Here is a 13199-nt window from a genome sequence, read left to right on the forward strand (position 1 = left end):
TTAAGCAACTTTGTTAACCTATTTTCATCTATTTTGTATTTTATGCATTTTTTTTTTTAAGTAGGTACTGGGGATTGAACCCAGGACCTTATACATGGAAAGCAAGTGCTCAACCACTGAGCTACATCTGCTCCCCAGTGAGAGTTGGTTTCATCGTTTTGTGTGTGATTTTTCCCGCCCCCCCCCCACCATTGTCTGCTGTCTGTGATCATTTGCTGTGTGTTCTTCTGTGTCTGTTGTATTCTCATTAGGCAGCTCCAGGAACCCATCCAGGGACCTTCCATAGTGGGAGAGAGGTGATCATTCTCTTGCTCCTCCTCAGCTCCCTAGTTCGCTGTGTCTCATATTGTCTCTTCTCTGTGTCTCTTTTTTGTTGTGTCAGCTCTCTGTGTGGGTTGCTCCACTCCTGGGCAGTCCGCTCTCCTGCACGGGGCTACACTCCTTGCACAGGGGCCACTCCTTGAGCAGGGGACACCACTGTGCAAGGTGACACTCCTTGTACACAGTGGCTCTCCGCATGGGCGAGCTCACCACACTGGCCAGGAGGCCCTGGGCATCGTACCCTGCGCTTCCTATATGGTAGGCGGAAGCTCTATCTGTTGAGCCATATCCACTTCCCTTATTGTTATTTGTGTTTGTTTTTAGGAGGTACCAGAGATTGAGCTTAGGGCTTCATACATGGGAAGGAGGCACTCAACTGCTTAAGCTACAGCTGCTCACCTGTGTTTACATTTAATTTTTTTTTTTTAATTTACCCTCCACATTTCGTCTTTTACTAATTGGTTAGCCTTCCTTCCATTTAATTCAAATTGAGGAAGTGTTTTATTCACATATAAATTCAGCAATTATGTAATAGTTCCTTCTCTCAGAGCTTTCCAATTAGTAGAAGAAATTATTTATTCATGTAAAAAAACAAGGTTATATGTTGTAATTTCATAATGAGTGATCTCACTGTTACTGAAACGGCCTCATTTTAAATCTTCTATTTTAGGGCAAAGAAAAAGGTGATTCCTGCACCTAAACCTAAATTGAAGGTAAGTAGTGAACCAAATCTTTAATTATAATTGGTGAATGTTGAGATACATTCTTTTTTTTTTTTTTTTTTTTTAAAGATTTTATTTTTATTTATTTAATTCCCCTCCCCTCCCCCGGTTGTCTGTTTTCTATGTCTTTTTGCTGCGTCTTGTTTCTCTGTCCGCTTCTGTTGTCGTCAGCGGCACGGGAAGTGTGGGCGGCGCCATTCCTCAGCAGGCTGCTCCCTCCTTTGCGCTGGGCGGCTCTCCTTATGGGTGCACTCCTTGCGCGTGGGGCTCCCCTACGCGGGGGACACCCCTGTGTAGCACGGCACTCCTTGCGCGCATCAGCACTGCGCATGGGCCAGCTCCACTCGGGTCAAGGAGGCCCGGGGCTTGAACCGCGGACCTCCCATATGGTAGACGGACGCCCTAACCACTGGGCCAAAGTCCGTTTCCCGAGATACATTCTTAAGATGAAAATGTTTTCTAGTGTTTATCATGATCAGTAGTACCATACTCTAAGATGGGTGTCTTCAAAGTTTTTAAAAAACCATAGAACTTATGTATTTGGGAGACTAAATGACTGTGTAGCAATGGGAAATTTGCATAGAGTAATTAATTGTGAAGCTTAACTTATTATTGCGTAGGGATTCTAGATTAAATATAACAAATACCTTTTAAAACGTAACTGAGATTACAAGAATATAAGAGAAATCCCTAAGGTCTAAACACAGAGAATGAGCTTCCAGAGTGTTAAAATGTCATGGAAACTGGTTGCCCTCTCAGGCATTTGATTTCCATTACCTTGAGGTTTGTTTAATATCTTCTCAGAACACAGTAGCTAGAGGCTTCTTGGGCTTGTGCAGGAATGAGAACCCTCCATAAATCTGGAATTCTCAAAGGATAACATCTTTAATAAAAGAAATGACTAGAAAAAAATCTATTCACTAGCAAAGAGAATAAGAAACTTGTCTGTCTTGATGTAATCTCTGGGTTGAGGAAGGAAAGTCCTGCCTAAGAATTTTCCCTGATTTAGGAGTTTGATGTACACTACTTGCATAACCTGGGCTGCAAGGTGAGAAAGTAACTTAAAATTTTTAGGCATTTGACAAAACTATTTGACAAAAGCAATGTGTCCTTATCCCAGCCTCTGAGGCGTACCACATATAAACCATGTCAAACATGAATTTACAATCCAAAATTGTAAAATACTTGTGGAAGTAAATTACAATGAATGAGAGTCAGCAGAAACAACAAACAATGGAATTAGAGGTCTAAGAACCTAAACTAGTGGGCTTATTGGGTATACAACATAAAATATTTATAATTGAAATTTTTAAATACTAAAGAAATAGAAGAGGGGATAAAATATATCCTATCAAAATAGACAAAGCAAATTTGAATGAGAACCAAGCATAGCCTCTAGAAAGTAAAAGTAGAATCATTTGAAATTGACACTTTCATGAAAGCCCAATCTCTTAGGTTTTAGTTTTAGACTTTCTCCCAGCCTTATCTCTGAATCTCTGAATAGGTGAATTTCTTTGCTTGTGAGGTTGTGGCCAGAGAGAGTTTCTCTGTTGTCTTCCTAACTTTTGGTGGTAGAGCCTCTTTGAATATAAAATAAATAGTCCTCTTCTTAATAAGCCTACTTTGTGTTCTAATCTAAATAGTATTAAATCTTTCACTAAATCTGTTGAGTTCAAGCATTGTTTTGCCACTTGAGTTTGTTTAACTAAACTCTTAATACTCTCCATAAAGGACTGGTTAAATTTTGACACATCTATTCAAGCATATGACTAATAAAAGAGCTAGGCAAGGAATTTATCAGATTTCTAATAATGGATGTTTTTGGGTAATGTAGGGGAATTAATATCAGTTTTGTTTGTTTCTCTGTGACTGAATTACTTTTTCCCCTAGAAAAGTTATATTGCATGTTTGGTTTTTTCCATACTTTCCACTCCCCCTTCTCCCACATACCTTTTCTAATTAAAAAGATTATATAAGGAAATACTTACAGGAGAAAATGCAAACAACAGAGATAAGTAAGAAGGACAAATGTAAAAATGTCCAGAAATTTCTCACTCAGAGACAGAAAGCTCTTGACTTGCTGGTATAAATCTGCCTCTCTTCTTCTGGATCTCTGTCCTTCCCCTCTCTTCCTTCCAGCCAGCCATCTAACTCTTCATTTATTCAGTTTGCTTTATCATTTATGTGACTAGGATAACTTAACTGTTTTGACTCAGTTATATCTTTGGCATTTTTCTCTGTCAATTAATGTAAATCTGCTCCCTCCTTTTTAATTTCTATACAGTATTTAGGTGGATTTAATGTTATTTTTATAAAGAAAATATAAATTAAAAAGTTACTAAGATGGCAATTTTATACTGGTAACATTGCCAACATTATTCCATTATATTTTCCCCACCCTCAGTTTCTGTACTTGTTATAAATTTGGAATTTTTACTAATTATGTAATTGGACGGCATGTCAAAGTAAACACGTCTTATCTGCATTACCCATTCATCTTAGCAGACAATTGTGACCTTAATGCACTTATACCTACAGTTCTGATGGGCAGTAGGGTTTTTAGTGAGGGATTTTAGAATAGACACTTAGAAAAATTGCCAAGGAAGTTAGAGTATAACTGTTTTTAACAGCTTACTTACTATAATACGTTAGAAGGAGATAGTAAAGGCCATTCCTGTCCATTGTTTTCCTACTATGCTTAAGGTAAGTGCTGTGCTTGTATATATCAATACAAATATAAGACTTTGGGTTTGGATTTGTTTGGTGTGTGTTTTTAAGAAATAAGGAAACTTTGAAATGATTTTTATTTAATATTTTTGTTTTTTCTTAATCATAAATTAATGAAATATTTTATCTTTCTCTTGAAAAAGAAACAGTTGCTTTTAATCTTCTGCTCTTTAAGTATTTTAAACTGCTCTAATTCTCTTATCTCTTCTTTGAATTTTAAGAAGGTTATTTTTTTGTGTGAAAACTGATGATATTCTTTTAGGTGTTAGAGGGTTTTTTGTTTTTGTTTTTGTTTTGTTTTGTTTTGTTTTGTTTTGTTTTGTTTTGTTTTGTTTTAGGAGGTATCTGGGAGTGAACCTGGGACCTCATATGGGGGAAGCAGGTACCTAACCGCTGAGCCACAACTGCTCCCCATGTACTAGAGTTTTAATCCAATATCATTGTATCCTTAATATACTGCCTTGTTTATTGTAGGCACTTAATAAATATATGTTAAATAAATTATAAGTAACTTCTACTATAATAATAGAAAACATAATTTAAGTTTACTTGGATTGAATCATCTTCCAGATGTTTCAGTTTTTCTCTGTACAGACTCTGGGTAGCTATAATACAGAACATACTGAGAGGCAGGAATGCAAGGCATCATAAAGTGCAGTTCAACATTTTAGCAGACCATAACAGAGTCATTAAGACAGTAGAGTCTTAATGTAAAGGCAGAATTTCTCCTGGGTAGAGGGAGAATAAAAAGTGAATAGTCTCTGGACAGATGGATTTGAAATAGTATCTGAACATATGATAGAGGTGGGCAAGGGGTGCATGCAGATAATGAAACCAGTATATGAATGTCCCCACAACTTGGTTTTAAGCCCTCTTTTTGGAATGACTTACTAAGGTATGGCAGATATGTGCGATATATGTATCAGAAACTTTGGGCTTTGTGAGGACAGCTCAGTCATGATCACTGTCCTCTCAAAAATAATTTTTGTTTGATAGTTTTAAAGATTTCCTGTAGAAACACAATAAAAATTTATTTAAAAATGGATACTTCGTAACTTTATGTTAATTTTTATCTTTTTCCAACATAATGCTGTTTATACTAGGAGTGTAGTCCAAAAAAGGACCAGAAAACTCCTGCATCCTTGGTGGCCTCAGTTGGTGGTCCTTCAACAAGCTCCAACACATCTGCCATTGCCTCAACCAGTTCTAGCTCTACACCAGCCCAAGAAACCATCTGCCTTGATGACTCACTAGATGAAGACCTTTCTTTCCATTCATCTTCACTGGATCTTGTTTCTGAAGCTTTAGCTGTTATCAACAATGGGAACAAGGGCCCTCCAGTTGGAGCAAGGATAAGCATGCCAACTGCAAAACCTCGTCCAGGACTGAGAGAAGAAAAATTAGCAAGTATCATGAGTAAGCTGCCACTGGCTACTCCCAAAAAACTAGATTCTACTCCTACTGCACATTCATCGAGTCTTATTGCTGGCCACACAGGGCCAGTACCAAAGAAACCCCAGGATTTAGCTCATACTGGCATCTCTTCAGGCCTTATTGCTGGATCTTCAATTCAGAACCCTAAAGTTTCCTTAGAACCTTTGCCAGCCAGGCTACTTCAGCAAGGACTACAGAGGTCAAGCCAGATTCATACTTCTTCCTCTTCACAGACCCATGTCTCCTCTTCTTCCCAAGCCCAAGTTGCTGCCTCCTCTCATACTCTGGGAACATCAGAGACCCAGGATGCTTCTTCTTTAACACAAGTAACAAAGGTGCACCAGCATTCAGCTGTCCAACAAAACTATGTGTCTCCATTACAAGCAACCATTAGTAAGTCACAGACTAACCCAGTGGTGAAATTAAGTAATAATCCCCAACTTTCCTGTTCATCCCCACTTATTAAGACTTCAGATAAGACACTTATGTACCGCCTTCCCTTATCTACTCCCTCATCTGGAAATGGTTCTCAAGGGTCCCATCCCCTGGTTTCTAGAACAGTACCTAGCACCACTACCTCCAGTAACTATTTAGCCAAGGCTATGGTGTCACAAATCTCCACGCAGGGTTTCAAATCTCCTTTCTCAATGGCTGCATCCCCAAAACTTGCCACATCTCCAAAACCTGCCACATCTCCTAAACCCTTGCCCTCACCTAAGCCTTCTGCCTCACCTAAGCCCTCTTTGTCAGCTAAGCCTTCAGTATCAACTAAACTTATTTCTAAATCCAACCCAACTCCCAAGCCCACTGTATCCCCAAATTCTTCCAGTCCAAATGCACTTGTAGCTCAGAGTAGCCACTCCAGTAGTAACAACCCAGTCCATAAACAGCCCAGTGGAATAAACATTAGCAGACAGTCTCCCACCTTGAATTTATTGCCATCTAATCGCACCTCAGGCCTTCCATCTACAAAAAATCTTCAGGCCTCTTCAAAGCTAGCAAACTCATCATCCACTGGAACTGTTGGGAAGAGTAGCTTGAGTGGAATTGCAGTGAATGTACCTGCCAGCAGAGGTAGCAACCTTAACTCAAGTGGAACTAATAGGACTAATCTATCTGGTGGAACAGGAAGTGGAACACAGGGTGCTACTAAACCATTGTCTACTCTACATAGACCATCCTCTGCCTCAGGGTCTTCAGTGGTAACAGCCAGTGTGCAGGTATGTATGTTATATATGTATATGTTATAAAATATAAGATTGTATAATCCTTTTTTGAGTCATTTTAATAAGCTTGTTATAATATATAGGATGTATATAATAGGCTTATTATATCTTATGGCCATGGATTGTTCCTTATTACAGTGACAGAGACACTTTGGATGAGGTTTTGGTTGGGAAGTGGTTTGTTTTTTTGTTTGTTTTTGTTTTTTTTTTTTAGTAAAGTATAATATGCTTACTTTAAAGTTTTTCGAAAAGCACAATTAAAATGCATATTTAAAACTGTACCTCTTATCAGAGTAGTAACTTATGATTTTAATATGCATTCATTTGTCTCCTTTCTTCCCTGCCATAGTCCCCTTTGTTCTCCCAACTTTGTAATTATTTGTGTATGATTTTCAATGTCAAATTAGTGTCAGTAGTCTTTTTGAACCACAATGTTCCCATTCATGAGTTTTTCATTTAAATTTATGTGTCCATTATCGTGAGTACTTTATGCAAGGAATCGTTTCAAAAAGGGTAAATGAATGCTGTTACACTTTAACTCTCACATAGCTAATAATTTCCTTCTGTGCTATCATACTTGAATGTAGGTATATGCTTCTGTGGTCACTAACTTAACACTCCAAACTTTTTAAAATACTGCTCCACTGATCCTTGCCTACTATTCAGCCATGTGGGGAAGTCTGCAGTCATTCTGTTATTTTGTTCCTTTACAAGTAATGTGTTTAGTCTGCCTAAATGCCAGTAAGATTTTCTCTTTTTACTTGAATTTCCCCAGATAATGGCAAGGCTTGTCTAGTTTTTCATTAATTTTGTACCTAGAACATAGTAATACTTTTCAGTATCAGACCTGGCTATTCAGTTCAAGAAAATTTTATTCTATTGTGTGTCTGATTATCATTTGTTACCCATTTCTTCCAGCTTTTTTTTTTTTGGTTTTTTTTTTCTGAGTACTCTCATTATTCACGTATTTCATCTCTCTTCCATATATTTTCTTTCATTGGTTTCATTTCTCTACCCCTTCTTTTTATTCCGAGATTTTTCTCAGATTTGTCCTTCACATTATTGTTGAATTTCTTTAAAGTTTTTGTGTTTTCCTGAAAACTCATATATGGTCATGGTAGGCAAATTCAGAAAAAGAAAATAAAAACTACCCATCATCGCATAATTGTTTATATTTTGGTTAGTACATTTTTAGACTCTTTTCTAGTAAATGTGTTTTATATAATGTTTCATAATGAGCTTTTTAAAATCCAACATTTTATGAAATGCTAGTTCTTAAATATTCTATGAAAACATGATTTTTATTGGTTTATATAATCCTGTTTAAGGAAGTACTCTAACTTTATACTGCCCCCTATGTAAGTGGAATAGGAACTTCTAATGAAGAGTTTTTCCCTTGCTATTTATAGAGTTTCTCCGCTGTTAAATTACAGTCTAAGTGTTGGTATTCAATATCCACTTAAAACCCAAATCATTATTCTGCTATTAATGTAACCTTAGGTATGAGGTACCTAAGGTTACCATAGGTAATTTTGTTCTTAGGTATGAGGTACTTAAGCTGTAAATTTTGTTCTAATTTTGTAGATTAATTTCTTTAATTGAAATCCAGGATTTATTGATATTTTACCTATATAATTTTACTTTCATTAGAAACAAATTAACAAAAACAAACTGATTTAGGGATTTTATGTTAAAATTTAAGTTATAAAGAAGGTCTGGGAGTTAACTACATTTGGTTTTTTATTATCTTTTAAAATGTGCTGGTTTTTTAAAAACTAATATTTATTTTTAAAAATTAATCTTTATTTTAGTCAAAGAAATATGTGAAATTACTGTAACAGAAATGGCAGTTCCCTGCTTCATGACTTTCTCCCTAGTGTCGGCTACTTTGAACTGTCTTTGATTTTTTTATTTCTGTATTTTTAAATAATACGAATGAATAGAAAACCTTTAATTCATCAAGTTTTGTATTACCTTTTCCCTTCTCACTATGGTAAATTATATTCCTTCATTTGCTTTCTTATAATAGGTTTTATTTTTTTCCTGGAGTTAAAAATTTCTTTATTTTTTTCATTTGCTTAGTTTTCTTTGAATGTTTTCTCCATCCTTTGTCGTCCCCAGAATCTATCAGTTCTGAGTTCCCCCACTCCCCCCCACCCCTGAGATCTTCTTGTATTGATCATTTATATTTTCCCAAAAGAACCCAGATATTGTCTAACAAATAATTAGTTGGTCAGCAAAGAGGCTATATGGCAAATTTGTGTTTTTAAAAAGTGACCACTCTCCTGGTTTTCTTTCTCTCCTAACTGGCTTTATGACTTGGAGATCCTTTTATTCCTGCCTTCATATCTGATCTATTTTTTTCTGTCTTTCTGATTTGACTGAAGAATGGTCAGTATTTGACTAAGGTTATTTCTATCTTTTGGTGAACTTAAGCTTCCTTTTGTTTTAACAGAGCAGTATTTCACTGAAATCTTATCAGCTTCCTTATACTCTATAGATTCTCTCTGTATCACACCAACAGTAAAAACATATTTCCTATCTATGCCTCCAAAGCATTCAGCTCCCATCTGAAAGGCATCTTCAGTTGTATACTCATTTGTAGAGTGAATCTGACAGGTCCTAAGTTAAATAAAAGTTCAAATATTTCTGGATTCAGGTTGATTAGCTCTGTTTTCTATTTGATAATTTTCCACTCAGGGTTTCTTCTTCTTTCTTGCCCTTCCAATTAATGATTTTCTGTGAATCCTGTCTTTGCCACTTTATAATTCTAAAAATCATTAAGCATATGTTTATTGAGTGTTTCATATGTGCCAGGCACTTTTCTAGGTGCTGGGAATACAGGGATAAACAACATGCTCAAGGTCCATGCTGTCACGGGACATATATTCTAGGAAGGAAAATGAAACAGAAATTTAAGAGAAAGTTGATAAGTGCTATGAAAAAATAAAACTATAATATGAAGAGTGATTGCTGCTAAAATAGGGGAATTGGCCAAGGCTTCTGGATAGATAACATTTAAGCTGAGAATTGGATAAGTAGGAGGAAGTAGCTGTGTGAAGATAAAGGGGGGGAGGTGTGTGTGTGAACAGTCCAAGCAAGAGTAAACAGTAGGTGTGAAGAGACACTAGATGAGAAAGGGCATGGAGTAAAGGCCTGCATGACTAGATTGAAAGGGGAGATGGATTGGTCATGAGATCAGAGATAGGCCAGAACCATGGAAGGCCTTGTGGGCCATGATCATGACTTTGGTCTTTATTCTGTATGCAGTGGGAAATTATTAAAGGGTCTTAAACAGGGAAGTGGTATGGCCCAATTTACATTTCAAATGATAGTTATTGGTGCTGAAGAGAATGGGGGACAGATAAAATAGAACAGGTGGTTAAAAAAAAAAAAGAAGAAGACTGAATGCCCACCACAGGAAGAGCAAGGTTTTCCTTCATATTTTCCCTGGGAAATGTAAATGTGGAGGTCATGGAAAGTAATTTTTGTCATGGGGCATTATCCTTAGCTATTTGCTTACTTCAATTCATGTTGCCAATTTCTCCTTCTGAAAGGTCGCCATTTTCTTCTAGCATAGAAAATTTTGTAAATGGCATTTAGATTATCATTCTAATTTTTAGATTTAGTTTTATAAACCAATAAAATTGGATATCAGAATTCCCTAAAGTATAAAATGTTAAGGCAGTTATGGCAAGGTATACATTTTTTTGCCAGTACTCAGCAATTTTCTTTTGGAAGTGGCCCTAATTTATACTTTCCATCTATTTTAATATTTCAATTAGCTCTCAACAGAAAAGTTTAAAAAGAGTGCTCCTTAGAAGCAGTATTTAATGTTCCTCACTAGGGTACCCCACTTGGGGTATACACACAGCCATGGAGACTCCATATCATCCTAAAACTGCAATAGAATTTTGGTTAAAAGAAGAAATAACTCATGTTGATTTTTAAATTGATGTGGGATAATTTCTACCCAAGTTGCTTGAAGACACTTTTATTTCTAACTTACTAATTCTTTCCTAAATGCATCCACTTTAAATATTATGGTTGACACAGTAGAGGAAAACACTGGCAAATCAGAAAACTAGTTGAGTCCAAATGTAAAGTGATGAAGATTTATACTTAAGTATTTAAGGAAGTTGTGATAGAAAAGAAAGAATGGGTTTGTGAACTGTGAGCTCATCTTGTCCTTCATTTTGTGATATTTAAAAACTAAGGTTTCAGACCAGTTTCTACAAATAATCATTCTAGAAAGAATGATTATTGATGATAGCCCTTAACACATAAGGTAGGAGAACTGATTTAGGAACATAATAACTTCAATTTTGAACATTACAGGATGGTGATTGTTAGATGTCCAAAGTGCAGTTTTTCACTAAACTCTTAGAAATACAGGATTGGACTTGAGATGAGAGGTCAGAATTGCAGAAATAAATTGGAGGGATAACAAAGGAGACAAGGAAGGAGGGGAAGAGCACAATTAAAGAGCTGGTGAAAGAACCAGAATAGGTTTCTTAGGATGTTCTTGAGCAGTGGCATGGGCCATTAAATGTATAAATATGTGTAATGTGGTATATATGTTTCAGCAGCTTGCCTACATTTTTCTCATGCATTAAGAAATTGAATAGCAATTTATTAATAATTTTTACTGGTAGATATAACATGCAAAATAAAACTAACAATAGCTAACATATATATTGACTTAAAAAAAACAATTCAAAGAATTCTGTTTCTTGAACAAATTTAGAACTGTAGAATTTTTGACCAGAGAAATCTGGAGTTGGTGAAATAAGGCTACAGAAGAAACCTTACCATGTCAGACAGCATAATAGGTAATATCTGGTAAAATTTGTATCAAATCTTTGTTGGTAAGTGCATGTAGGAAAAAGTGAAATTGGGAAAAATAATTTCTGTATAAAAAATTTATCAAATAATTAGCTTAAAGAGTATGCTTAAGTTATTTCTCAGTGAAAGCTCATCAGTGTTAGTGTATTTCTGATTTAAGTGTTTCAAAGCCCAGCTAGGAGAATCTGAAAACACTCTCTAATTCACCTTAGGGAGTCTACTTTCTGAAAAGCAGTATAAATAGAAACAGCTCTCAGGGATTAAGGGAAGATTAGAACATGTGGAAAATGTAGACTGTCATTCCTTGATAATAAAGAAAAGGAATACATATAAGTAAGACAGTTGCTAGGGATTGAGGGAAGAGCTGGGAGTAGCATAGATGTAAAAAGAGATAGAGAGGTATATGTATATGAGAGGACAGAGTAAATGTGGAAATGGTACAATAATAGATATTTGTATAAGAAAGTTCTGCAGAGGTAGAATTCATGACACCAGTCAAGGGGTTAGCTTTTGGGGAGAGGCAGGAAAGGCTAATGGTGAGGAAAAATATCCTGGATGGCCTTATCTCTTTAAAGTTACGTGGGGAAGGTAAAGGATATAGAGTTAGGTGGCTGTAAGAAAATAATACTCTGGAGCAGCAACTGCAGGGAAGAAAGATGTAAATAGTAAAATTACTAAGCATTTTTTGAGGCCAAACTGAAATTGTACAGAATTAACTACTAGGGGTTTAGGTATGTGGGCTAGGAGCAAAAGTAGAGAAGTAGAAATCTAAGGTTGGGATTTAATGGATTAAGAAAGTAAATGAATGTTAAAATAGGCACCATTAAAATAAATACCAAGGATTCTAAAGTGCTGATAAAGAGCTGAGTTATAGTAATATTTCCAAATAGAATTTGCATATTTTCAAAACCAATATTGGTAACTATTTGAGATAAATTTTTTACCTCAGTTTAATTTCTGTCTCACAAAGTTTCTGTTAGTCTTGCATCCATGAGGGTATTAAATAAAATCATTTTAGGTTAAATACTTTATTTATAACGTATTTTGACCCCTGGTTTCTGCACAGTCCACAGCAGGAGCATCATTATTGGCTAATGCCTCACCTCTGACTCTCATGACATCACCTTTGTCTGTAACAAATCAAAATGTGACTCCTTTTGGGATGCTGGGTGGCCTTGTTCCAGTGACCATGCCCTTCCAGTTTCCCTTGGAGCTACTTGGCTTTGGAACGGACACAGCTGGAGTGACAACCACCTCGGGATCTACCTCAGCCGCTTTCCACCATAGCCTAACTCAGAGTAAGTGGGACTCTTTCATTATCTAGTTTGTCAGACTAGGAAACTTCGCTAATTTATACTGAGAGTCCAGTTGGAGGTAGTGAATTTTATAGAATTTTTTTTTTAAAGAAATGCAGGTTATATTACCCATATATAAGTAGTCAAATTTCTGGACCCTGAGGTTTTCTTTACAATTTTTTATGAACCGTCTATATTACATTTCTGTCTTAATGATATTCATAATAAGAGTAAGTCAAATTTGCTGGGTTATTTGCATATACATATACATTTATATATGTAAATTTTTAAAAAATATATTTGCTCTAGTTTTAGAAGGCATTTGAAGACGGGCTATGATTGCATTTGTTAAATCAAACTATTTTCATTTTTTATCTTAGAAGGCTCAAATGTTAATTGAAAGAAGATCACTGACAAGTCTGTTTTCCTCCTAGATTTACTAAAGGGTTTACAGCCAGGAGCTCAGCATGCAGCAACACTTTCCCACTCACCTCTGCCTACACATTTACAGCAAACATTTAACGGTAAGAAAGCCACCTATTTCTTCATATCTTTGTTATTTATGTTTATAGATTATAATTATACTTGTCTTTTCTGGAAAAAAAATTATGAATGGAATGACAAAGGTT

General features: G+C 35.9%; 1 protein-coding gene across 2 annotated transcripts in view; it reads left to right on the plus strand.

The window, feature by feature from the left end:
- The window catches only part of UBN2 (ubinuclein 2), a 104032-nt gene that overhangs the window by 57148 nt on the left and 33685 nt on the right, over window positions 1-13199 (plus strand). For both annotated transcript variants that reach the window (XM_058297446.2, XM_012526617.4), the window contains exons 13-16: window positions 992-1034; window positions 4874-6424; window positions 12342-12573; window positions 13005-13094. In XM_058297446.2, coding sequence (XP_058153429.1) covers window positions 992-1034; window positions 4874-6424; window positions 12342-12573; window positions 13005-13094 — 1916 coding nt within the window. The remainder of the gene's footprint in view (window positions 1-991; window positions 1035-4873; window positions 6425-12341; window positions 12574-13004; window positions 13095-13199) is intronic.

The sequence above is a fragment of the Dasypus novemcinctus genome, chromosome 5 (genome assembly GCF_030445035.2).
Source record: "Dasypus novemcinctus isolate mDasNov1 chromosome 5, mDasNov1.1.hap2, whole genome shotgun sequence".
NCBI lineage: Eukaryota > Metazoa > Chordata > Mammalia > Cingulata > Dasypodidae > Dasypus > Dasypus novemcinctus.